The 27,294-nt window shown below is 49.8% G+C and overlaps 1 protein-coding gene across 2 annotated transcripts; it reads left to right on the top strand.

The window, feature by feature from the left end:
* The first annotated feature begins 233 nt into the window (after nucleotides 1–233).
* On the top strand, nucleotides 234–27,109 carry KCTD10 (potassium channel tetramerization domain containing 10). 2 transcript variants are annotated; one of them, XM_028116599.2, is made up of 7 exons: nucleotides 234–310; nucleotides 6,442–6,655; nucleotides 15,297–15,466; nucleotides 18,398–18,487; nucleotides 18,803–18,855; nucleotides 19,914–20,109; nucleotides 24,322–27,109. In XM_028116599.2, exons 1-7 carry the CDS (start codon nucleotides 308–310, stop codon nucleotides 24,544–24,546), a joined length of 951 nt encoding a protein of 316 aa, XP_027972400.1. In that variant the 5' UTR covers nucleotides 234–307; the 3' UTR covers nucleotides 24,547–27,109. The 2 variants fall into 2 exon arrangements, with proteins under 2 accessions (XP_027972400.1, XP_027972401.1); XM_028116600.2 differs by having other exon boundaries at nucleotides 18,401–18,487.
* Nucleotides 27,110–27,294: the final 185 nt, after the last annotated feature.

A 27,294-nucleotide genomic window follows, 5' to 3' on the forward strand; every position in this document is an offset into this window, starting at 1 on the left:
GGACGACCTCCCTGCATCTTTCCCTCCTCTTTGGAAGGTGAAAAAAAAGCGGGCCGTTCAAGGGCGGGTTAGTGTCCGATCCAGCCAAGAGGAGATGCAACCCACTCCAGCCGGGGAGCCTGGAGGGAACGCAGCCAATGTGTAGGCTTACGACGGACCCTTTAAGACAGCACCCTCTGCGGGGCGGAAGCGGGCTGCGGCAGCGGAAGTTCCCGCCCCGGCCCCGCCTCTGCCCCCGGCTCGCGCGAGCTGGGTGTTTCCTGCCTCTCAGTCCGGGTTTGGAGACTCCGGCGTCCTCCGACTTTTCATGGTAGGGAGGGCGTTGCCCACCGACTGGGGGTTCTGGGCGGCTGGGAGAGCCCGGCAGAGGCAGAGTAGAGAGAGAAGGGGCTCGGGGGGGGGTGTTGCGATGAGGGACTGTCGCAAAAAGGGGAGAGGCAGTTGGGAGATTGGAGGGGGGCGAGGCCGGGGGTGGGGGAAAGGGCTTCGGTGGATAATGGGGGGGGGTTGGTCCTTGGCTGTTGGGGATCGGGAAAGAGCATTTGGGCTTGGGGGAGTAGATTTGTGTGGGGGTGAGTTGGGGGGGTGTCTCTGAGTCTTGAGTGCTCATTGAAAATGGGATTGGTGATTGTGAGGAGAACAAAGAGGGGTCGTCGAAGATGGACATTGGGGTGGAAAGTGAAGATGGGAGGGTGTTGCGAAAGAAAACGGTTAGGTTATGAAAGAGCGACGTGGAATTCCTTGGGGCGGAGCGTTGGGGTTTTCTGGAAGTTGTGACTGCAGTCTCTGGGTTTCGGCGAAGTGGAGAAGGGACTTCCAGGTGCTTCTAAGCATAAGGGCGAGTGGAGGGGGCGGGGGGAGAAATAGAGGGAGCTGGAGGGCAGATGTGCATCCGGTGCCTAGAAGGATGCCGGGGGACTGAGGTCAGGGTACCTTCACCCCACGGAGTCCAGCGCCTTTAACTGGCGCTTTGGTACCTATCTAGTCACTTCCGTTGGAGCCCGAAGGGCCACACCTAAGGAGCTGGGAATGGGTCACATACTGTCACACAGCTGTGGGAATGGTTCTGTTTGCTTGTGATCCTTAAAGGGTCTATACCTTAAATGGCTCTTTGGCCCTGGGTGGGAACGACCAAAGTTCAGCCTTGCTCTTTTACTTCTTTGCCTTGTGTCTTTCCTGGAAAATGCAGTCTTTGGAGAAGATGAGTTTCAAGGACCCTGCTGAAGAAAATTTAGCCAACCTGTATCTGACTTTGCTCCATTTTATGCAAAATCAGGACCACCTGAGGGGAAGGAGGCATTAAACCAGTGTGGTTCTCAAACTGGTCCCCAGACCAGCAGTAGCAGCAGCATCACCTGGGAACTTGTTAGAAGTGGCCACATTTTCAAGCCCTACCACTGCCTACTGAATTCGTCTGGGGGTCGGGCCCCTCAATCTGTTTTAACACGCCCTGTGGGAGATTGATTTCTTGATTTGGGTTTTGTAATGAAAGGGGCCTGAGTCAGAGGACCCTTCTAGTTCTGATTCTTCAGTTTTCTCCCCTAAAAAGTGGGATTGATGATGACATCTTCTTCACTGGACCCCTGGGGGAAAGAGGCCAATAGTTTGCAGGTTACACAGAGGGAGAGCAAGTAATTTAGCAGAACACTTGGAAATAGCAGTAGCTGCCCTGTGAGCAAGTTTTGGATGCAAAATACTACTACAGTTACGTGGCTGATGTAATGCAGTTTGGTTGAAATGGAGTAGTCGACTTTCCTGAGTTGTAGAAATGCCCTTAGTTTGGGCAAGTTTTATAATTAGCCAAAAGGCAGTGACTCTTAGATCAAGCTGGTTAAAGAAACAGCTTAGCTCTGTGGCTCTTAGCTGGGGCTACACCTTAGATCATCTGAAGAGCTTTTTAAATACTGCTGAGCGTCCCCCCCCCCCCCGCCCCGAATTCTGATTAATTGGCCTGAGGTGAAGCCCAGGCATCTGCTTTTAAGTGCACCCAGGTGATTGTAGTACAGCCTGCACTAGGACCTCCGGTCTTTAAGTTTGAGGGACTTTAGGGCCAGGTGCCAAGTACTTTAACATTCATTCCCTGAAGCTTATTATGAAGATTACGGCTTTACCTTCACTTTACAAAGTACGAAGCTGAGACTCTGTTAAAACACTTGTCGGAACCTCACACAGGAAGTGGTGGAACTGCGACTAGTCTAGGTTGCTCAGACTAGGTTGCTCAGACTTTTGATCGAACCTTCCACATGCACATCTCCCCCCAACACACAAGAGAGAGACAGTTCCACAGAGAGCTCTGTAGAAAACATCCAACAGTGAGGGAGTTGGTGCCTTTTTCTCCTATTGTACTTGCCCAAGCCTCTTTTCAAGTCAACACTTTTCCTCGTTGGGCTGATTTTTATTTTTTAAGTATGTATACAGTTGCTTCCTGTCTGTGGCTCTGAAGCTGTAAGATGGGGGCTGGCTTTTGTTTATGATGCTTTGGTTTATTTTTATGTGTGATCAGGAATTCACTGGGCCAATAGAACAAGAGGTTGGGGAGCTTCTCCAAGATGAAGTTAGTAGGTGTACAGAACTGTTTAGAGCGATGGGTTGCAATCTCGGCTGCACATTGGAATCACCTAGGGGAGTTTTAAAAAACTTCTGTTGCCCAGACCAGTTAACATCAGAATTTACACGGATAGGACCCTGATGTCAGTAATTTTTTTTTAAGTGGAGAGCCACTGTTTAGAATCTGCAACAGAATACTCGGGAGAGATCTAACTGGATTAAACTTTTCTGATTGAATAGAATTGGTAACCAATACCTCAAGTATCAGTTCCGTCTTTGTTTCTTGTAACCAGTTTTGCTGTTTCCTGCCTCACCTCCCCAACCTCATTAATGATGAAATCAAATCTTTGAAACAAGTGAAAAAGCAGGATCCCAGTAGCAATGGCTGGGGAGTCTTCTGTGGAGAGAGATGCTGGGAGAGGCTTATTGTCTGCTGCTTTGTGTCCTTAGCTCAGTGTCATGCGGGCTCAGGGACATGAACAGTCAGAACCTTTTATCCAAGAGCCATTCCCAGTATTGAGGTGACTGACCTTTGGAAGGGTGGGCTCCGGAAAGGTTCAGAGCTTTCTTTGTCTATTTCGGAGTCTCAAGCTAGATGCATCCGGATGGTTTCTGCCTTTATCTCTTAGTGATTTGGGTGGATGTTGGTAGAGATGGAAATGGTCTTCAGAGAGAAGATAATTTGAGTCTTTGAGAGCATTCTCAAATAATCATCGTGTGAGTCTTTCGTGTTGGGTGTGTGCTCTGAGCCGGAGGCTGAGCTGAGTGCTCTGTGGCATGCCTCACAGCAGTCCTGGGAGGGAGACACTGCTGTTGTCTCTGTTTCATAGACGGGACAAGACTCAGATGACTCGCCCAGGCTCCCACAACTGGTCAATCAATGGCAGGCCTGGGCGCTTAAATTCAGGTCTGACTTCCAAACCCAAGCACTTAGCCACACATTGCCTTCCCTCTTTTTTCAAAGCTTTTTTAGTACTTGATAAAGAAGGGAGGGTGGGGCACTCCTTTCTCCATGTATATGTTCCAGCTCTATGTATTTCAAGCATGAATGTTGATAAAATCATGGGCTCAAAGCCAGACAGGACTTGCCCCTGTTGCTCTGCCACTGACCCACCTCCAGTATCAGTGCACTTTGGGAAGTGACTGAACTTCTCTGGGCCACACTATCTGAATCGACTAGCTGGAAATAACAGTAGCTGTGTTCCAGCATTGTTTGGATTTTAAATGTTGTATGTGGTGGTAGAGATGAAAACTGGTATCTTCTGGGGGGGGGGTGCGGAGCACGGAGGGGCCTTCTGGAACCATGAAAGTGTTCTCTATTTTGATCAGAGTGGTGGCTGCACAGATGCATATGCTGGCCAAAACTCCTCAAACTGCACACTTAAAATATACTTTACTGTAGGCAAATTATTTTTAAAAAGGTATTGGAAAGTAAAAGTACATTGAAGTATAGTTTATGATTTTTTGTTTCGTAGGCGCCTTACAAAACGCTAGACCATTGCCCAAAACACGTATTTTTGTGTAAATTTAGATCTGAAAGGGTGCTTTAAAAATTTCCATTTTGGAGCAATTTTTCCCAACTGAAAAACCCCACAACTCCACACCTGTAGGCCTTCACCCTCCTCCTGTGCCCTAGGTCTTCAAAGTTTTGAGAAACTGTTTCTTCTCCCAAGCTACCTCTATCATCCCATGGACGAGTATTTCTGGGGCGAAGTGTTGGTGATAACCTTTAGTGTAGGGTTTCTGGGGACCGATTTCAAAGGAAAGCTGGAAGGGAGGGGTCACTGCTTTCTCTCTACCTCTTTTATTTGTGGCGTTAGGCCATAGAGACCCCAGGTGAGTTAAGCTTGAGCTTTTGAGTACCTTCTTGGGATATATTCACTTGATGAAGCAAGAACACTTTCTTGAGAAAACAGTTTTCTTTCCAGGAGACTGTTCTTCCTGTGCCATCCTGCAGGCCCCAAAAGGAGCCCCCCAGTGGTTGATTTCCAGGCCGCTCTTTTGGGTGGATGGAGGTCGAGAGGGTTGGCCCTTGCCTCTGCTATTCCAGATCACTGGACAGCAGGTTGCCACTCATCATTAGCCCCTTCTCCCATTGAAAAATAAGTTATGTTTTTCCCATTATGAATGTAATACACGTTAATTGTGGGAGATCCGGAAAAGATAGAAAGGCATAAAAAATTAAATTTAAATTAAAAAAACAATCCTTTTTCAGGATCAGGGTATCGTTTTTTAAAGCTTTGTGCTTTCAAACCTTTCCCCCCCCCCCGGAGCATGCCTGTTGTCAAAGCGGGGTTTATTTCCTTGTGGCAATGAGGGAGAACCACGGAGCATCTCAGAGGATTGGGGCTTGTCTTGGGTGGTTTTGGGGAAGGATTCAGGGAAGTGAGGCTTTGCTCTGTATTGAATGCTGTCAGGAAAGAGGGTTAATTCTTGGATGGGGTCTCAGTAATTCCTGTGTTGAAGGTGGGGAAGAATGGAATGGGGCTAAAGCTCTAGTTGGTAAAGAAGCAGCAGTTAGTCACATTGGTCAGGATATGGTGATGTTTGGTCACTTTTTCTGTTTTGGGCAATGGTCTTGTTTTTGTCTGTGTTCAGACATAATTATGGAGTAGTCTTGTTTGTGTCTTGACCCATCAGCCACTGAGTGGCCTTGTCAGATGGTGACGTGCTATATGAATTGTTCATGTTTGGTGGAAACATCAAGGCCCAGAGATGAGTGTTGGGCCAGGTATGGCTGTCAGGGGCCGTTTCCTCTGTGCTGTGCCCCACAGTCATAAAGATTCAGCCCGCTCTTGGACATCTTCTCCAAAGAAGAAATGTGTCAAAGAAACATGTCAAAGAAATGTTCTCGTTGGGTACATGTCTGCCAGGTACCAGTCTCCTTTTGTAGGCCTGCTTAAATCAGACGGTATATCCATTTCTCTGAGACGGACACGAGCTGGCCGTGCCATTAAGGAGACTGTCACCAGATCTTGCTGTTCGGGGCGGCGCTAGTACAGGAAGTCTCTAATTTTGCACTAACTTGCTTCCAGGGGTTTTTAATGTCTGTCGCGTAGTCCTGAGAAACACTCCCCCCCCCACCCCCCAGGAAGGATTAGGAGTGGTAGTTGGGATCCTACTCAATTCATAAAAGCTATTTCATCTGGGGCGCCTGGGTGGCTCAGTCGTTAAGTGTCTGCCTTCGGCTCAGGTCATGGTCCCAGGGACCTGGGATCGAGCCCCACATTGGGCTCCCTGCTCCGCGGGAAGCCTGCTTCTCCCTCTCCCACTCCCCCTGCTTGTATTTCCTCTCTCGCTGTGTGTCTCCCTGTCAAATAAATAAATAAAATCTTAAAAAAAAAAAATCTTGCTTTTCATTTCAATTTCATCTGCAGTTCAGCTGTTGAGTGGTGCGTGACAATAAAACAGAGAGAGACCCGGGCAGTGCTTTGAGCTGCTTTAGGATGCATCCAGGGTGTTGGCTTATGTGGGGACCAGGCAGAAAGGAAGTCCTCAGGACACAAGAGTCAGTGGTAAACGTGGGCCCATAGGGTCAGCAGATGAGTTGTCAGCCTTGGGAGATTTAAATGCAGTATAGACTTGGGCCAACAGGTGAGGTCAGTATATGAGGCTATCTGGGTGGGGTTTGGGGCAGCCAGTACCCCAGCTCCCACCAGTTGTGGGAGCCCTGGTGGCCCAGTTGGCCTTTGATTTTAAGAGAAGCCAGAAATCCAGGGTTTTTTTGGTGATCTCTCCTGAGTTGTCAGCCTTGGGAGATTTAAATGCAGTATAGACTTGGGCCAAGCAAAACACCTCTGGAGGCCCGATTCAGCCCAGAGGCTGATCGAGGTAAAGCAGGCCCGGTTCTGTGACTCTGGTGACCCTGTGTCTTCTCCACGTGTTCACTGGCAGGAAGAGATGTCAGGAGAAAGTGTGGTGAGCTCAGCGGTGCCAGCGGCTGCTACCCGCACCACTTCCTTCAAGGGCACGAGCCCCAGCTCCAAGTACGTGAAGCTGAATGTGGGCGGGGCCCTCTACTACACCACCATGCAGACGCTGACCAAGCAGGACACCATGCTGAAAGCCATGTTCAGCGGGCGCATGGAAGTGCTCACTGACAGCGAAGGTAAGCCCCCCTCGGGTTCTGGGGCTGTGCTTGTGGCTGGGGGCTTCACTCTAGTTCAGGAGGCCAACAGCACATGGGCAGTTGTCCACACAGGTGCACGTTTCCAGTGTGTGTTACCTCAGTGTGGGGGGAGCCTCGAGAGCACGTCCCCGGGAGACCAGATCTAGTCTGGGGGGTGTTGTAAAGTAAAGGAGTGCTTCCGTGAGGAAGTGACAGATGAGCCGAGATGTGAAGAGGAGATGGAGTCACCTGGGCGGGGGCTCCTAGTCTTGACTCGGTTGTCCACTTGCTGAGTGACTTGGCGAAGGTCCAGGCCTCAGGCCTGTGAAATGGTGGCTGGACTGGCTGCCCTGGTTGGGCCCCTGCCAGGTCTCAGTGATGATTCTGTGACTTCAGAGCGAAACCCGAGCGAGAGAGAGGCATGAATGTTTTCTCTGGACACTCGTCCTCCCGGGATGGGGGCCTGACAGAGACTCACAGACCTGGACTTGAGTCACAGCTTCCCGTGTAGTAGCTGGTGATCCTAGCCAGGTGAAACGGGTACAGTGGTACCCACCTCGTGGGGCTGTTGGTGCGTAGTATTCAATACACGTATATTCAGGGCATGTTTTTCTTTCCTTTTTCTTCACGGAAAGTCATGTTCATGAAAGGCAAAGAATTCTTTAAAGTGATCTTACTACCCAACTGGAACAATCCCAAGAGCTCTTGGCAAAGGGGACGTTCTTGCCTGGCTGGGTTTACAGGGCAGGTCACATGAGGTTTAAGAATGGCACCATCTTTCCCTCTTTGGCCTGAGATTGCTTAAGACCCGGCCAGACCACAGCTTGGCTGCACCCTGCCTTACCTGTTTTCTGAGATTGGTGGCTGTGCTAATGCCCCTGCCTTCCCTGGGACTTTGGTTCCTGGGAAAGGTGGGCGAGTTTTGATACAAGTAGGGGGGATTGGGGACCCGAAGCTTGAGCTGTGTGCTAGTTAGGATGTTTCCCTCAGTGTCCTGGAGAAGGCCGGGTTGTGGGGCTTGAGGTTCTGCTTCCCTGGGCTTCCTGGGAAACTGGGGTTTCTGGCCAAGCATCAGGTAAATGAGGTTTGAGCCCCAGAGCTTCCTTCTGTGTCTCACCCAGAAAGCACAGAGCTTTTTATGAGTGGGAGGATCCCCTCCTCCGGGCCACACCCAGCATCGCCTGGGGAGTATTTGTAGAGGCTAAGACAATAGCGCCCCAGCTGCAGAAGGAAACAGACCTTATCTGAGAACCCAGGATTGTTGTAGCTTTTCTTCCGCCCTACCCAGTCTCTGGTGGGGCTCAGGAAAAGCGGCGGAGTCGCTTTGGAAGTGAAGTTGGAGCCTCATCTCCTTGAAAGCCCTCGCCTTGCTGGCCTCATGCCATGCCGAGGAAGAGCCGGTCCTCAGGCTGGTCCATCCCCCCAGCGGGAGAGACGCGGGGATGCTACCAGGGCTCCTGCTCGGGCTTGTGAACAGTTGCCGGAGGCTGTTCTGTCCCCAGTGCTTCCTGGACACCCCAGTGCCTCCAGGGACACAGGGCTGTCTTTGGCACTCCGGGCCTGGCCATTTTCACAGGGCTCCACTAAAGCTCGAGCTCCAGCCCTCCGCCTGTCGTGGAAAGCTCACCGGGTGACATATCGGTGTTTTTCCTTCTCATTTTAACCATTCTGGGGTGGTACTGTTGCTACCTTGCAATAAGTGAGAAATCCTTTTCAAAAGCTATGGGGCTTTAAAAAAAAAAAAAAAAGCCACCGAGCTCAGGGCTTGCTGGCTCTTACTCTGCTTGCCTTAGTTCAGTTCACCAAGGGCCCAGCCCCCAGGCCAGGTTGCCTGAAGCTCCGCAGCCTTATGGGTCAGCTGCCAGCTCTGTGTCTGGTCTTCCAGCCCACCCACCCTATGCCAGGCAGTGCGATCGTGGTCCTGTTGGCCCCTGGTGAGTACACTGCACAGCCTGACCAGTGGCCTGAGTGTTGGCCCAGATACACCCTTGGGTCTACAAATTAACCTAAATGTCCCGCATCTCAAATGTCTGCATCTCGCAGCTGCACCCTGGGCTTCAGGCAGGAAGCCTGTCGCCTGCAGTGAGGTTTGCCATAAACAGGCCAAAACCACAAGTGCAGCTCTGTGAGGCGAGTGGTTGCCGCAGTGTGTCCTGCTGGCCAAGGAACGGGGGCTCCGAGGGCACAGAACAGTGATGTACGGAGCTGCTAGAAACCCCTGAAAGATGCCCGAGAAACTGGTTGCTTCTGGGGAGAGGACCTGGGGCCCAGAGTGGGGTGGTGGACTCTCCCTAGCGCTCCATGCCCTTCTCTGTTGACGATTTGTACTGTGTGTGTGTTCAGTTCCTAAACAGGGAAGTTTGCAGTCAGTGGGCTTGGTCCCCTGGCTCTGGCCCAGGGTAACAGTCACAGCTCATGTTGATGGAGCTGCTGCTGTGTATGTGGCACTGGGCTGATTTAGACTCATTTGTCATTTACTGGTAATGGGACGGGGCGGGTGACTTTCTCTGAGCTTGCTTCCACTTTTCCAAGTTGCGAATGGTAATGCTTTTCAGGGTTGTTACAGGATTAAGTGGGAGACTCAGTCTGTGGGGCCTGCCTCGGTGGGGTATGTCCAGGTGGAGGGAGGAGCGCTGTGAGGGGCTGGAGAAGCAGGTCTTAGCGCCGGGGGCGAGGGGGTGGGGGGGGAGAAATGGCCCGCCTTTGGCCTTGGTGGTGAGCGCTCTGCAGTTCTACCTTACCCCCAAAGGATGGCTTTTCTTAAGAAGGCCTTTCCCAGACTCCTCCCCAGAAAGGTGTGGTTCTTCCAGTACTGGCATTTTTACCCGATTCCTTGTCAGCATGGAGGGATGTGGCATCTTTCCCAACAAGAGTTCTGCCTCCGTACTCACCTATAGTTGCCTGTTTCATAACCCTGTTCCGTGGTACAGTGGCCCACCTCCCCACGCCCCCTTCCCAGTGGTTTCTGGTCTCTTGCTAATGTTTCTGGAACGAGGGAGTATGTGAACCAGATTAAAGAAGGGAATCATTAATCTTATTATCAGCACACATTCCCTTGAACACCAGTGGGGAAATCCATGTAGTCTGTGGGGAAACCGCAGTGCCTGGTGGTCTCCTTGAGGTGTCCATGCCTCCTGCTTAAGTTAGAACGCCTTCTTCTGTAAAACTGTGAATACATCGAGAGCTATTTTAAAATGTGATGAATAAAACAAACTCCCTCGTGCCCCTGATGTGAAATGTTGGGGCCGGGGAGTGAATGGTCAAGAAGGAATTCTTGAGGCATCTTTGGTGCAAAAAAGATGGTTTTTATTAAAGCACGGGGCTGGGGACAGGGCTCGTGGGCAGAAGGAGCTGCACTGAGGTCACGAGGAGGGGCTGGTTATGTACTTTGAAGTTGGGAGAGGGTTAGGGATAGCGTGAGTCTTGAAGGAATTTGGAAGTAAGGTTTCCAGGACCTTGAGGGGCTAGATGTGGTTAGGGTAAGGTCGTTTACAATACTGTCTAGTAAACCCTTAGTCGTGAGACCTTTCAGATGTATTTCAGTGGGCCTTATGTTTGGAGGATGATTGCCAACATATATTTGGGGCAGGTAGAGATAAAGGAATTTCACAAAGGGATTTTTATATGTTAAAGAAGATTTCCAGGATCCGGGAGATCAGGCTACTACCAAACTAAGGTTGCTTTTTGTCCCTAGCAAAGTATTAACATAGCGGCAGTTGAGTTCCTGGAGGGTCTCTCTGCCTGTCCCAAGTGTTAGTCAGTGAGCTGCAAGTTGTAAGGAGATGTAGTTTTTTCTACATTTCTTTTGCCTTTGTTTTCCACATCACCCCCACTCAGACAAGGAATAAAATGTTACCTAGGCTGATGGGACCTCTCTTTACTTTCTTTATTTGCCTCTCTCCCTTCCAGAGATAACCACTTGCCTGACTTGGGGTCACTAGGTGAATTTCAACCTCCATAGCACAGTGACTCAGCTGCTCTCTTGCTAATGCCTCCTGCCTGGGTTCTCCGCCCCCGCCCCCGCAGCTAGATGCACTGGATGTTAGCACTTTGAGGAACTTTGCAGGGGATTCTAATATGCATCCAGGGGTGAAAAACACTGATGTGAATCAGTAATTATGCTATACTGTTGCTGCTGTTGTGTATACTGTTGATGTGTTTTCCGATGTTATATAGACGGTGTTACATTGTCTATAGTCTCTTTGCTTTGTTTGCATAATGCTTGTTAGATAGAGCCATGAATAATATATAGCTCTAGTTCAAACATTCATGCTGGTTTTCCATTTTGGGAATATACTGTTGAGTTCTACCTTACCCCCAAAGGATGGCTTTTCTTAAGAAGGCCTTTCCCAGACTCCTCCCCAGAAAGATGTGGTTCGGGAATGAGGCAGCTTCCTGGAATCTGAATTTGTAACAAGTACCTCAGGTGACTTATAAACAGGCAAGTTTGGGAAACACAGAAATAGAGTATAAAAACCTTAGGGTGCTGGGGCGCCTGGGTGGCTCAGTTGGTTAAGCAACTGCCTTCGGCTCAGGTCATGATCCTCTGGGGCAGGGCTTCTCAGCCTCAGCACTACTGATATTTTGGACTGGGTAATTCTTTGTTATGGAGGGACTGTCCTGTGCATTGTGGGGTATTTAGCAGCATCCCTGGCCACTACCCACTAGGTGCCAGGAGCATTCCCACCCCCAAACTGTGACAATCGGTAACATCTCTGGACATTGCCCAATGTCCCCTGGAGGTCAAAATCATCCCTGGTTGAGCATCAGTTAGGTAACTGAAGACCTAAATGTTAAAAAACAAAACAAAACCAAAAAAACCCCAACATAAAAACCTTGAGGTATCAAAAAAACACCATTAAAAAAGCTGTAACAAGTCACATTGGAAGAAAACATTTACAATATAAAATCACAAAGAAATGGATCCAGAATACTTTTATAAAGCAAAAAAAAAAAAAACAGGAAAATGTGTAAATAAGATGTAATCAGGCAGCTAAACAAACACAAATGACAAAAAGATGCTTGATGTGCTAGAAATTAGGAAATGTTAAATAAAACCAGAGTATCAGATTAGCAATAATTAAGAGGTTTGTGCCCAGTGTTGGCACAAATTCGGACCGTGGGGAGTGTAAGTCGGCACAACAGCTAATACCAACCAAGCCATGGATGCTAGCCCGGATGCCCCTCCCAGGAATCAACTCCAGGTTGATCCTGGAATCCCGGGATCGAGTCCCGCATCGGGCTTCCTGCTTGGCAGGGGGTCTGCTGCTCCCTCGGACCCTCCCCCTCTCATGTGCTCTCTCTCTCAAATAAATAAAATCTTAAAAAAAAAAAACAAACAAAACCTTAGGATGCTAAGGAGAGGTCAGTGAAGGCCTTCTGCCCCTGTGTCCCCCTCCCCCTGCCACCCCGTCCCTGGAGGTGGGGGCAGTGAAAGGAGAGAGGAGAAGTGCATGGCATGCTGGCGGGGCTGGGAGGGGGTTAAGCCTTGCCGCCCAGTACCCGGTCCCTGAGAGAAGCCTTCTCCAGGGTACCCTGAAAGCCACTGGGACTCTCCTAAGGACTGGAATGTGCCCCTGCTGGACACTGCTGGTGCTCTGTTCTCCAGCGAGGATGAAGAGATGTGGGAAGGGCTCACTGTCACAGACCTCATTTGAGTGCTGCCAGTAAAATCCGCACTGTGCTGCGTGTTTGCCCATGGCTTCTCTCGTCGTGCCTTTGTACCAGCCCTGAGGGGTACTCGGAGACTGGTGGACAGGGAGGTTTGGTGCAACACCCATGTCATCCAGCAAGTAGGCGGCAGAACTGGATTTCCAACACAGGCCCTTGCTCTTAACCACTGGGCTGTGTTGCATCTCCCAAACCATTCCAGAGCCTCCCGGTCTGTGCCTGCCTGTTCTGCTCCACAGCCTTGCGGGATAGGCCGCCAGCTGCCCTGACCGGTGCAGCCTTCTGAAATAGCCTGCATGCTCCACAGCAGCTGGACAGACTCCCCACAAGCAAGGCGCTGCTTGACTTCCATTTGCTTTTCTACATGCGAGGCATTTGAGCTGTTTCAAAGGGGTAGATTCCGGCTTCAAAAGCAACTAAAATATTTTAAAATCAAAATGCTAATTGAAACCTCATGGCGAGCGCGCCCGGTTCCTTTGCCCTTATTTGTCCAAAGTATGATTCCTTCACCACAAGCATTTCCTGACGACATTCTTGAGCTGGAGCCCAATGTCACGGTCTGCCTATTCGTTTATGGAAACTCTGGACTGTCACTTGGATAATTGATTTCAGGGGCCCCTGCTCGTTCTGAGCAGCTAAGTTGTCCACGCATCAAAAGCAGAACATGGACATTTTCTTCCCAGAGTTGCTGAGCTAAATGGGTTTGCCATTGCTTTGAAGACTGAGGCTCTACTCGTCTTCTCAATTCTGGTGGAAGGAGCTTTCCTGTGAGTTTCTTCCTTGCTTTTTGTGGTCTAGTTCTGCCTCCCTGACTTGGGAATGTCCCTAAACCTCTCTGAGGCTCTGTTGTCATCTGTGGACAGTGCAGGAGACTTAGCTTCCTTCCGAAAGAACTGTTGGGAAGATAATATGGTCCTTCCACACCTTGTCCGCTCATTGGCAGGAAAGCACTTGATCCAGGGTAGCAGAGAGCTCACAAAATGCTAGCCTGCAGGCGGCCTGCAGAGAGGTTTTCTTTGCTCGAGGTTTCACAGAGAAACCTGCATTTCTGGCATCTCTTGGAATATCAGAGGCTCATACAGCCCTAGGCCCACATTCCTGCCTAGCTGTTCTTGGCTGGAGTGAGAAGAGCCTCCCCATCTCCTGTCCCCAGGGGGCAGGGCACGTGCTTTCTGATCAACCTCCGGGCCCAGGCCCCATACACTCATTTATGCTGCTTGCTGCAGGCCCCTGTAGGCATCTGAGCTGCAGGGCAGACGCTGTGTCGATACTTTATTGTCTCAATGTCTCAACGTAGAAAGAAGCGGTGGGATGAGGTCCAGCAGTCACTGTCAGGGTGATGTGATTTACCACGCCTGTGAAGGCCTCTTCCTTCCTTGAAACCGGGATTTGACTCCAGGCCACACGTTTGCGTTGTGTTTGCCACACTGGGAATTACTCTTCCCACTGTATTCAGGAAACCGTAGCAGTGGGGAAGTACCAAGCGAAAGCCTCTGGAGGGACAAGACCAGACCTTTAAGCAAAGGTCCAGGAGCCCTGGGCTGAGGAGTTCGTAGGACGGGAGTATGGAAGTGGCCTTCTTACCAAACTCTCCTAGGGATTGTTGCACATACCAAATAAATATAGTGCCCTCTAACTCTGAGAGCATACTTGGCAGGGCTGGATTTGGGAAGGGGGCGGTGGGTGGACTTGTGACTCTGGATATGGAAGAGGTGTCTTTGCTGCTCTTGGCTTTTGTGTCTAAGGCAGGGGCTGGGGGTCTGCAGAGGACTTGGGGCAGGGTGACATGGTGTTAGGAGTGGAAGCGTGGGCCCCTTCTCCCAAACTGAGCAACCGTTGAGGAAAGTGAGGCATAAAATTATGGATTCCTGTTTGAACTTAACTGCCCTCTGCCTTGGTGTCCTCTCACCTTGTAATGGGGGATAGGAGACCTGGGGAAGCCCCTTGCTGGGGTTGCCCTGCTGGCTTGGGAGAGCGGGGGACTTCTCTATAACCTGACTTCTTTCTAGAGCCTCCTGTCCTCTGTCAAGACATACCAGGTCTTTGCTTCATCTCTGCCTCTCCTTTCGGTCCCTCCACTTCCCAGGCTTCAGCATTGTTTCCTCCTGCAAGTAACAGACCACCCTCCACCCAGATATTTCCATTTCTGAAGAGGAATTGTGAAAACCTGGGGATCCCTAGCGGGGGTATAGCAGGCCAGTCCCCACATTGGAGAGGTCATCAAGCTGAAGGGCTTGCCTTCCTGGCCCCCACCCCCAAGAGTATCTTGCTATGCCTGGTTCTGGTCAGCAGTTGGCACATTTTCCCATAGTTCATGAAAGCAAGTTCCATCTCCCCATGCTAGACTGAACTGTCTGAGGCAAGGTCTGTCTGGTTCACCATCTTCTCTCTCGTCATCGTCACTAGCCAGTAAGTGCTTTTTTGGGGAAGTGAAGGAAGGAACATCCCGAGGTGGTAGTAGTGAGTGTCGGGGATCCCCTTTGGGAGCCAGAGGTTGCAGTCTTCTTCCTTAGAAATGGCTCTGTTATGTGGAAATCTGAAAAAAGCATCGTGGAAAGAGGGAGAGTAGATACTTTTACCTCCAGCTTTTCCCCTGTTGTTGGGGTGTGGTCGTTTGGACCCATTTTATCCAGGTGTAGTGCGCTCTCGGGATGGCTAAGGGATTTTTGAGGACACTTTAGAAACATGCTTTTAGGCTTCAGAGGTCCTGGCGTCCAAAAGAGGCTGAGATCACATGAGTCCGTGGTTGTGGTTGTCTCCAGCCAGCAGGGCCTGGAGATCGTTGCAGTGCTTTCCCAGGCAGGGCTTAGCCCTTTGCTCATAGCTAGGCAGGTGGGGCTGCTGCCCCCTCTGTGGTCCCGCACTTCCCCTGGAGGTAGAGGGAGCCAAGAGATACCCCATTTGTCTTCAGCACTTTCTAGGAGATGAGCGCCCATGTAACTAGGCCCCCCTTCTCCTCCTCCAATTGCAGGCTGGATCCTTATTGACCGGTGTGGGAAACACTTTGGTACAATACTCAACTACCTCCGTGACGGGGCGGTACCCTTGCCCGAGAGCCGCCGGGAGATTGAGGAGCTGCTGGCAGAAGCCAAGTACTACCTGGTCCAGGGCCTGGTGGAAGAATGCCAGGCAGCCTTACAAGTAGGTATCACCGTTTTTCCCCATATGAGTGGGGAGGTACCAGGCAACCTGCTTTCTTCATTTTCCTCTTCTACAAAATGGGGGCAGTTCCTTCCTCACCGAGATGTGCGAGTTCACAGGTAACCCTGGAGCTTCTCTCTCCTTTGGTCAGTGACCCCTTAGAGGCTTCCCTGCAATGCTTACGCCACCTAACTACCCTCTGGCTTTCAGTTGCCATGGTGTTGGGTCATTTCATAAGTACACTGAAACCCTTCAGTGTGGGGAATCAGTTTTCTGGACGCGTCTCAGGACTTATTCTCACCCCACCAGTCATTGTTGGGAGCCTCTATAATCTCTGCAGACTCAGACACCCCTCACTCCTCAGCTGGACCTAGGGCAGGACCACTGGGGTCAAGTTTGGTGATGGCAAAATCCCTATAAAACCAAAATGCTTCTGGACATAGCCAGTGGCCATTTATTTCAAGCAAAGTTCCAACATGGCAGAGAATCATAAGAGTCCCTTTAGGTTTTCATAGGAATTGGATCTGTATATATGAGGCTCTTGTTTGTGCCTCCCTCAGGCCACATGTCTGTCTGGCCCTCCACTGGAGCACCCTTACTGCCTAGCTCCTTGAGAAACTGTTGTTTCTACATACCACCTCTACTGCAAGAGTCTGAACCCACTGTAAATCTAACTGAATGCTATAGCCTTTACTTTAGTATTTTTATTTCATTTTTGTTTGTTAATGTATATACATCATACTTTTTTGCTCTGTTTATTCTTTTTTTTAAAGATTTTATTTATTTATTTATTTGGGGGGGATGGGTGAAAGAGGGAGAATCTCAAGCAGACTCCATGCCGAATGCAGAGCCCGATATGGGGCTCGATCTCACCACCCTGAGATCATGATCTGAATTGAAATCAAGGGGCGCCTGGGTGGCTCAGTCGTTAAGCGTCTGCCTTTGGCTCAGGTCATGATCCTAGGGTCCTGGGATTGAGCCCTACATTGGGTTTCCTGCTCTGTGGGGAGCCTGCTTCTCCCTCTCCCTCTGCCTGCTGCTCTCCCTGCTTGTGCCACAATTGCTGTCTGTCAAATAAATAAAATCTTTAAAAAAAAAAAAAAAAATCAAGAGTTGGACATTTTACTGAGGTGTCCAGGCGCCCCTCCTCTGTTAATTCTTTCAACAGTTCTATTTGCTTTCATATTTCTTATACTACTATTTATTGATATTTCAGTTTTCAACATTATGTACTAGTGTATAGAAAATTAATATTTAGCTCATGTACTACCATTACACCCCCCCCCCCAACCACTACCAAACATGTACACATGTTCCTTCTCCTCTTTTCCCAATACAGTGTTTATCACAGCTTTGGTTAAATCAGTATTCAGAGTTTACATTGTGATGTCTAAGTATTGTTAACAGTTGAGTCACAGAGTATACAGTGAAAATTTTCTTTATTGCGCAACTTTTCAGTTTTCCAGAGTTAGTGATTGCCTCATTGTTTTGTCTGCTTGGTTTTGTAAGTGCGTATCCATAATTCATCCCTAAATGGTAAGAAAGTTCAATACCCTATTGGTGTGTTCAGACACACCAGTGAATATCTGTTTCTTCTTTGTCTTAGAGACAAGCTCTCTGGGTTCCCTTCCTATGGTTTCTCTTAGTCTTAAGACTGAACCTTCAGGACTGACCTCTTCTCAGTTTCTGTTGCTTTTATCTTCCTGTTCTACTTTCTCAGAGATTTTCTTCAGTTTCATCTTCTCAGCCCTTCTTTTGAACTTTTCATTTCTGCTATCATATTTCCAATTTCCAGGAGCCTTTTCATGTTCTCCGAGTGTTCTTCTTTATATAGAACATTGCTCTTGTTGCCTAGAATTCAGTATCTGCTGTCCTCTGTCTTGAAGTTTTCTTTCTGCTGCCCTTGTCATGACTCCTTCCCTTTTCCTCTATATTTTGGTTTCAGTCTCATGGTTGAGAGGCTTTCCACATATAATCTGATGATCTTTGGTCTGTTAAAATTCATGAGTAAGGTTCTGAAAAGCTGTATGTGCGTGGGTGAGGCTTGTTGTCCAGTGGGCTTTAGTGGTAGATGATGAGGCTCTTTCAGTGGGAACCCCCAGTGTCAGAATCTATAATAAGCCTTTTCCTGGACAGATCAGATTCCTATGGAGGGATCCTCCACTCTCTTGCCTGGTGGGGATAAGCCTGGCTGGCTGCCTTCTGGGATCTGAGTAGGAGAAGGGGCTGGGAGCTGGGGCTCATCATTTAGTATGTGGACCATTCACTTAATCCCCGTTTTCAGAAGAGCAGCCCAGCCCTGTCCTCATCTGTACAAACCACTCTAGGAAAGTAGACCTTCTGCCTGGGGAAGGGGATCCATTTGGGGGAGCAGGGTGTCTCACTGGTGCTTCTGCTGACTGGCTAGCAATCCTCTGCTCTTGCCCTCTGCCCGCCAGCCTTCAGAACTGGTTTTGAAAACCTCCAGGATTATTTCCCATCTGCTTACTCATTTCGGCCTTCTCTTTCCCCTCCGTTAGCCCTCATCTGCTTCCCCGAAAGCTTCAGATTTTTGACATCTTTTGTCTGTAGACGTCACTTCTCCCGTTCTTTTTCTCCTTCTAGGCTTATACTTTTTAAGTTCTTTCTACAGTTGTTGCAGTGGGGTGCTTCGATGCAATCATACGTCCTGTGCCATGTTTAGACTTTATTTTTAAGTGACTCCCTGGGCTGTGGAAGTGTGTCATTGTTGTTAGGATTCATTGAGACTTACTGGAGAGCTCAACTCTGGGCCGTCCCCCACCCTGATTCACTGGTGGTAAGGATCCTTCTCTCTTCCCAGTGCTGGCAGCCCCATCTTCCCTCGCCAGCGCCCTGTCTGTGCCCTGCAGGCCAGCTGAAATAATCCGATGCTAGGCAGGCCTCCTAGGCTGAAAGTATGTTTTGTTCCAGCAGAACAAAGATACTTACGAGCCTTTCTGCAAAGTTCCTGTCATCACCTCATCCAAGGAAGAGCAGAAACTTATAGCGACTTCAAATAAGGTATGTTGGAGGCACTCTTGTGGCCTTTCTTTAGCTACCCAAATGATGAATAAGGTTTGAAATAGAAACCTATAGAAGGGCCTGAGCAAGGCCTGAGGAGGGATGAAGAAGGGGAACCTGCAGCTCATCTTGTGTGTCCCCCCCGACCCCAGCTGTGGGTCCTGCAGTCTCCCTCTCTGCCCCTGCCCACCCCCTTCCCCCAGTCTGACAGCTGTGTTCAGCTGCCTCCTTGACCTGGTGGCAGGGCCCAGCCCCCAGTCCACAGTACCTCCACCCCAAGTGACTCTTTTCTTTCTTTTTTCTGACCACCCTCAGCCAGCCGTGAAGCTGCTCTACAACAGAAGTAACAACAAATACTCGTATACCAGGTAAGGTGTCCGCGGGAAGAGCCACCCCATATTAGCTAGGAAAGCTTCCGCTCGCACAGGCCAGGCCCAGCTCCTCCTGTTATCTTCCAGTGAGGGTGGCCCTCTGCACCTCGAGGATGCCCAGGGAGACAGACGATAGATAACGAGATTGAATTCACACATACCATAAAGGCTGTCCTTTTAAAGTATATAATTCAGTGGGCTTTAGTAGATTTACCGAGCTGTTCAGCCATCATCACATGCCTGCTTTGTGAACACTTTCATCACCTCAAAAAGAAATCCATTAACAGTCACTCTTCATTCCCCTCCAGCATCCCCCCTCCCCCCCCGACCCTTGGCTAACACTGCTCTCTGCCGACTGGACACTTCGTATAAATGGAATCATATAATACATTGCTTTTGTGACTGGCTTCTTTGACTTAGCATCATGTTGTCAAGGTTCATTCTTGTGGCATGTGTATGAATACCTCATCCCCTTTTATAGTTGAATAATGTCCCATCATGTGGATCTTTACTGCATTTTGTTGATCCATTCATTGGTGGATGCACATTCAGGGTTGTTTCCACTTTGGGACTATTGTGAATACTGCTGTGAACATCCATATACACATTTTCAGTGTGGACCGAGGTTTTTTTTTTCTCTTGGGGGGTACCTAGGAGTGGAATTGCTGGGTCCAATGGTAACTCTAGGTTTAGTCATTTGGGGACCTGCCAAACTGTTTTTCCAAAGCAGCTGCACCATTTTACATTCCCACCAGTAGTATATACAGGTTTCTAGATGTCTTCTGGCTCTTGGGACCATGTGGCCTCAGCTGTAGGGGGTTTAATGAGGTTCCTCAAGACCCAGAAACGGACCCCAGTTGGAAAGTCTCCCCTGAGCAGTCGCATTCTGCCACTGCTGGGGCTCGCGGGGCTCCCTTCACGCTCCAGACCTGGTACCTGTGCCCACGGGCCCCGAGTCATTCCCGATTCCTCCCCGGCCCCGGCAGAGCCCAGCAGAGCGGCCGCCCTAGCCTGGGAGGGGGGAGACACTCACCTTCTCAAATGCTCTTTTGCAGCAATTCTGACGACAATATGTTGAAAAACATTGAGCTCTTTGATAAGCTGTCTCTGCGCTTTAACGGAAGGGTCCTGTTCATAAAGGACGTCATTGGGGACGAAATCTGCTGCTGGTCCTTTTACGGTCAGGGCCGCAAGATTGCTGAGGTCTGCTGCACCTCCATCGTCTATGCCACTGAGAAGAAACAGACCAAGGTCAGAGCTCCAACGGCGGCTCTGGGTGGCTGGTCTGAAATGCGTTCTTGTGCCGCTTCCCTTTCCCCTGGAGCAAAACAACCCTAAAGAGGGAAAGGCTTTAAAAATGCTTTCCTTGACGCATGATTGCTCATTGTGAAAATACTTATTATCTTCGGGGCCCCAGGGAGAGTCACATCTAGGTCTCGGAGAAGCAGAATGGCATTTCCTTTCTGACCATTTGCAAACAGGGACAGTCCTACCACACCTCAGTCCCTTTGCCATAAATGCTGATTGAGAGTAGCGCCCGGCTGGGTCTGTCGGTGGAGTGTGCAACTCCTGATCTCTGGGTCCTGAGTTCGAGCCCCACGTTGGATGTAGAGGTTACTTAAAAACAAAACCTTAGGGACACCTGGGTGGCTCAGTTGTTGGGCGTCTGCCTTTGGTTCGGGTTGTGGTCCCAGAGTCCTGGGATCGAGCCCTACGTCGGGCTCCCTGCTCGGCGGGGATTCTGCTTCTCCCTCTGCCTGCCTTGTGTGCTCCCACTGCTTGTGTGCTCGCTCTCTCTATTAAATAAATAAATAAAATCTTAAAAAAAAAACAAAAAACCTTACAACGAGAAAAGTCCGTTCAGCTGTATCCTCAGACCGCTGTCATCGTGCCAGCAGCCTTGTTTCCGGTCAGTGACGGGACGAGGCCCTGTGCTGCCCCTCAGCCTCCATGTACCACCATCCCCCGCCAGCATGGCCCCAGCCCATTGCAGTCAACAGAGGGACCGTGCTACCTTTAAGAGCTTGACCTTGGCTTTCTAGTCATGACCTACGACTTCCTGCCATCTGTCTGTCCTCCTCTGGCCCACTGACCTGGAGTGGCCCTCCTCCCTCACGGGCCTGCTGGGCATTCCTTAGCTCCCAGGCTTGTTGGCTTCCTTCTGAGCACACAACTTCCTGACAGATCTGGACTCTATGAATGCGCTTCTGTCATCTTCTCCAAACCAATAGGCTTGACCTCTGTCACTTTGCCATTCTGTGAAGCTAGATCTTGCCACAGGCTGCTTTTGGAGATCTGGTCCCTTCAGGTCTTCTGCTTGCTTGCCCTTCTTGGGCTATGCAACTCGGTTTTCTTCCTCTTAAAAAAAAAAAAAATCCTACGATACACTTTGTCATTTCCCTCTGAACCTTGCTAAAGGGACCCTGATTACCAGGGACATGCAATGGGTCTGCTGAGCAGATTTTCACACACGAATCTGTAGATCATCCAGTCAGGCTACCATCATCACTGTGGCTCCAGGAACACACAGTTCCCTGTGATTCTAGAGCTGGCCTCAGAAGAAAAGGCAAATGAGAGAGAATGAGACCACAATGTAGAAACCAGAGTTCTTAGCATGTTTTTCTTTAAACTTTAAAAACATTTTATCATTGGTATTTAGAGTATATCCCAAAAGATAGGTATTGGTTTAAGAGAGCCAAGAAGGGAAAAACCCTGAGGTTCCTTTTTCTTTCAAAGATTGCAGGGGGACTAGAATCGCTTGCTTCCCTTTACCACATCAGCAAGATGCACACCTCTTTTCTCCTGTGAGCTTCTTTTAGGGCTTTGAATTCCACCTGTAACTAGCTTCCCCGTCTTGTCAGTTTGGTTTTGTTATATACACGGGTTGCCTTTGTCCTTGGATATTAACCGGGTAATCGTCTTATTGATTAAAGCTTTAAAATACTACTTTACATTTTCAGAGTTTAACAGGGAGCAGAGGATTCAGAGACGACACAGTCTGATCCCAGCCATTTGTAGGTTAGCCCGCAGGTTCCAGAGGAAGCCTGTGCTTGTGTTTCTGAAACTGGCTAGAGATGGGGCCCCGGCTGGCAGGCCACGGCCCCTTTTGCTCTGCCATCCTGTCCCCAAGGGCTGCTGCTTTGCTCCAGGGAAGGCATATGACTGGCTTTCCAGGGGGTTCATGTCAGGGGATGGCTGTCCTTACACAAGCAGGTGCCGCCTTCTGGCCAACACCGTCAGGAGCCGTGCTTTGGAGCCGACACTTGTGTTTTGTTGCTTCGAATAACGGGGTGGATGTTCCTGCTGGGGGTTTTTGTATTGCTGTCTTTCTTGATACAACATTCGAGGTGCTCTGCTAATTCTTTTAATCATTTAACTGTCTTGTGTGGTTAAGCTGGAAAAGGTATGGCTTGCTGAAAGTAAGGCATAAGTAGATATGTAATACATATGTTGTCCATTTGGTTCTTGATTCTGACTCACTGGGGACTCGGTGAGAATGGAGCACAGAACTGCACCCTTTATTGGTCTGTTTTTGGTCTTGTTCAGACTGTATCACTTCTGTTGCTGTGTCTTCCAAGTTCCCGGACTCTCCTCTGTCATCTCCATTCTGTTAATGCTGCCGGTGAATTGGGGTTTTTTGTTTCTTGTTTTTGTTTTTGTGTTGCCCTTGGTTACTATATTTTTCAGTCATACGGTTTTCATTTCTTTCTTCGATGCTCTGTCTCCTTGCTGAGACTTCCTGTGTTTGCATTTGCTTTAAGAAAGTTTGCCCTTCCTTATTGGGACATTTTTATAACAGCTGTTTTCAAGTCTCTGTCAGATAATTCCAACATCTTGTGTCATCTTGGACTTGGTATCTTTTGATTATGTTTTCCCTCAGGAGTTGAGATTTTTCTGGTTCTTCATCCTGCCAGGAACTTTCGAATTGTACCCTGGATATTCTGAATGTTACAGGACTCTAGGTCTTGTTTAAATTCTAATGAGAACATTGATTTCTTTGTTTTAGCAGGCAGTTGACCCAGTTGGGTTTGGGCCACAAGTTCCAACCAGCTGTGGGTCGCAGTGCCAGTGACAGCCCAGGTTTCAAAGCCTTCAGATCTGGGCCGCACTGAGGGCAGGTCTGTGTCCCGGGCAGCGGTCTGTGCCTTTGCTCAGTTCTGTGTGTGCTGTTGAGGGACAGGTTGACAGCTGGGCTCAAGCCCAGGAGTTCGTGCACAACCTCGAGAAGCTGCTTTCCCAGGCACCCGTCCTTTGCCATCTTTCGGTGCTTCCTGCTTCCCTGGGGCTCCCCTTTTCTGTCATCTGGCCAGAAAGCTGGGGCCTCAGGTCCCCGCTCTGCCACAGACTGCCCATGACTTGACCTGTACCTGGAGCCAAATGGCATGAAGAAGGGAGAGAATAACAGCAGGGATTCGCTCCACCCTGATGGGACCACAGCTCTCCTCATCAGAAAGGAAGGTTCCCCTTCAGAGTTCTGACTCCCCCGGGCTCCGGCCTTTGCTGCCACAAGATTTTTGCGGGGGGTGGGAGTGCGAGAGAATGGAGAAAAGAAAAAAGGAAGACCTGGAACTCGCCAGGTGTTGGGAGACGCTGGTGCCCCCTTGGGGCTCTCTCTGCTGCTGCTTGTTCCGGGGGTGCAGGCTGCACTGACCTACCTCTGGGCAGGAAACTCTCTGCTGGTTAGGTGTCATTCCAGACTCTGGTCTCCCCCCCCCCCCCCCCCGCCCCGTCTGCCACGATTCATGTCGCTCAGTCCTCAGCCGCTGCCCATTCTCTCTCCTGGTTTTGTGGTCTCAGTAGGAAAGACAGTGGAGAGTGTGCTGCCTCCATTTCTCTTGGAACCTCAGAATCCTGCCTTTGAAAGCAAAGTCTCTACTCTGTGAGTCAAGTGCCCAGGGCCCACTTGGACAGCCTCCCTCCAGTTCCCGGTGCCTTAACCCCGAAGGGCAAGCAGCGGACACAGAACTTTACCAAGCAGGAGGGGACATGTCCTTTTCAGCTGGTCCCTGTTCAAAAAAATGGGGCTGCTTCAAAGGCTGCTCGGGGTTATGGAGCAGCTCCAGGGGTATAGATCTCTTATGAGTAGAAACCTTTTGGAAACGACCTCGTTAGTTAATTGCATTGTTACATTGTTGTAATTCCCTGCTATGGAAGGATCTTCCAAGTTAGGGGAGAGGAAAAGGTGCAGATGAGTGTGTGATGGGCCACCTTTTGTGCATTTTAAAGTGTGTGAATACATAGGTGTATGATCCTACATTTATAGGCACTGTATACCTTTTGTTTCTTGTGTAAGCACCATGTGTAAGTATTGCCTGTTGTAAATGAAAGGTACTATAAAACTAATAATGGCAGTCTTCAAAGGAACTCCGCCCTTCCCAGAAGTAGTAGGTGGCAGTAGAGGTGGGGGGTTGGGGGGGGGGTGATGCTAACTTACCTGCCTTGTGTTTTGTTGTGGGGATGCAGGTGGAGTTCCCAGAGGCCCGGATTTATGAGGAGACTCTCAATATTTTGTTGTACGAGGCCCAGGATGGCCGAGGACCTGACAACGCGCTCCTGGAGGCCACAGGCGGGGCAGCTGGCCGCTCCCATCACCTGGATGAAGATGAGGAGCGAGAGCGGGAGCGGATCGAGCGCGTGCGGCGGATCCACATCAAGCGTCCAGACGACCGGGCCCACCTCCACCAGTGAGCAAGCGGGCGAGCCGCCCTCCTCCCCTCTCCCCTGCTCTTCACTCCGATGCCTGCAGCCTCCTGGGCACCTTCCACTTCCCCTGGAGTCTGGAGATACTTTTTTGTAACAAGCCAGATGATTATTTTGGTATTTCTCAACCAGGTGACTGTCTTTCCCCAGGTGAATACACCCCTGTTCTTGAGCAAGCTGTGTCCCAAGGTCTCCCCGTTCCGTGGGGATCTGAGAATCCTTGGAGCCAGGCTTTCTTGGTTCTCGGAGAAAAGTATGAATGGGTATGAAGTAGACGTGAGAAATTTTGTTTGCAGTATTTATTTTGATGGGTGCTGACTACCTATTCGGCCTTTGCGGGGGGCATTCCTTCGGGGTTCCATCTGACCGCTGCAACAGGGATCCTGCAGTTGGCGGCCACCAGAGGTTTCCCTGAGCTCCTTGTTTCATAATCCTCCAGCCCTGCACGCTGGCTGCGTTCCTGTGCGTCAGACCGGGCCATCTCCGGGGCTTTGCCGGAAGTCCGTTCGGCCCCAGGATCTTGCCCCTCTGGCTTGTTGGTAGATGCATGCAGTTTGTGGCACCGAAAATAGGACCGATGAGCTTTGTGCCTGTGACTGGTCGAGCATAGCTCTGGAGGCCCGGCTCTACTGGAGGGGCAGGCCTGTTGGGACCCCGCATACCTGGCTAAGGGCAGAGCCGGCCCTGGCAGGGAGTGCACCTTTCCCGGCTCCTTCCTCACCTCCTGCCCCTTACACTTGCGCAACCCGCCCCCCGCCATTGACCAACTCCTGGTTATGAGCGGAGCTCACACACCGCCCAGTGCTCCATTCTTTCTTCCTCAGCCTTCTTCCCTGTTAAGCTGGGCTTCTTGTCTCAAGTAGAAGCCCTGCCCTTTGCTTAGAAAGTGGACGTGGCCCGGCCTCTGTCCCCCAGCCTGGCATCCAGGCAGGAAGCCCATTCACACCAGCAGTCTCGGGGCAGCTCGCTTGCTGTAGACGTAGCCATCATCCCGAGACCGCCTTTGTGTCTTTGCCTCTGGTTTTTACACAGTATGGAGTGGCCACAGCGAGCCAAGTTCGAGGATGTGCAGCTCCTTTGGGGTCCAGCTAAGTGTTTGTGTTCGTGTTTAAGGGACGTGTGCGACTGTAGATGGGGATGTGTGCTTGTGGGGCGCAGGGGGGCCCGCGCTGGAGCCCAGCTGTCCGCACGGTGCTCGTGTAGGACGGACGTTCTCGGTTATCTACCTCCCAGTCTCCTCTGCGCCTGGGAAGGGACAGGAGTGAGTGGTGACTGATGTGGCTGGTCGCGACTAGACTAGGTAGAGTAGTTACAAGGAGATGTGAACGTGCGTAAGGTAATGGATGGCATTTGCTCTTCAAGGGAAGTTACTGTTTTATACCAAAGGTATTGAGGTGGGCAGCCTTTGACAGTGTATTCCAAAAAACGAGTTTATATTTTGAAACCGTTTTTACAGCTTAGGCTTTTGTACATACTGCCCTTCTTGGGACAGTTGTATGCCTTTATTTTGTATCCAGCAGGAAAGCCTATAATAAAACTTAAAAACAATCTTGACTGGACCTAAAAAAATCATGTATGGGGGTCGATGCCTTTTAAACTGTTTTGTGGGGAACTTTCTATATTAGGCCATTCGGGTTTTATTAAGTGCTAAGGAAAGGGGGGTTTAAATACTGTTTGGTAAATATTTTATATACCGTTTTAGTTTTAAACGCCAACCCTGATGTTTGGGTTGAATTTTTTTAGAAAGTTAAAGTGAATGTCCGTTGTGATGTTTTCTGTAGGAATGGAAAAGCCATCATATGAATTGTTTTTTAAATCTTTCTGTTGAGAGTAAGTTTGTGGAACAATCGGAGTTGTTTGGGCTTCTACACCGTATGAGCTAATGTTTCTGGCAGTCTTCACACTTGTAGTTTTGAGTCTTTGCTTTCCTGGGATCTGAACAGGTTCCTGAAATATTCCGTGGTGAATGACGCGCCGTTAGTCGCACAGCCAGGAGATGACAGCAAGTGTTGGCTGGTCCAAGCTGTGGTAGTAGATGTATTCCACAAGGAACTGATTCTTATGCTAGCCTGAAGGGCAAACAAAGGTCCATATTTATACTTAAGAACCATCTAAGTAAAACACTGGCCTAAGATTTGGTAAAGAGTGAAGTTTTATTACATTGTAAGAGCTTACAGTTGAAGTAAAACAGCTTTTTGAAAGAAGTCCTTCTTCTGTGCCCAAGACAATCCTGGAGTAACCTCTTCTGTTGCCCCCTCCACCCCCACGGTAGGTAGCAGACGAGCAGCCTGGCCGAGGTGCAGGGACGCCCCGCGCTCCGCGTAGGTGGGCTCACCTGTACCTCCCAGCAGCTGCTCGGGCCCCCGTGTCTGCAACGCTCAGCCCTCCTCCACAGTGTGTGCTCCACCCAGCGTGCCTGTGGCACACCCGTGTCACTAACCTTCCTTTTTGTGCTATGAAGAAAATGCTATAAACGTTAGAAGTAGTCACTGTATGTTGTACAAGCATTTGTGGACGTGTAAAATAAAAGTTACATGATGCCTCTGTTTAATTTTCTGGGTCTTTTCAGAAACATCCAGCACAATCCAGCCAGCGCGAGGGGGGTTCACAGCAAAGAGAGGAAGGCCTCTATCCTCCATTCATTCTGCTTTATCACCTTGAAGTCTCCGGGGAGGGGCGGGGGTGTCATCGTTCTAGTAAACACCGTAAGGAAGTCTTAGGTGGAAAGCAGAGTGA

This window comes from Eumetopias jubatus, unplaced genomic scaffold (genome assembly GCF_037043125.1).
Source record: "Eumetopias jubatus isolate StellerSeaLion01/CBP00866 unplaced genomic scaffold, mEumJub1_p1.0 scaffold_16, whole genome shotgun sequence".
NCBI lineage: Eukaryota > Metazoa > Chordata > Mammalia > Carnivora > Otariidae > Eumetopias > Eumetopias jubatus.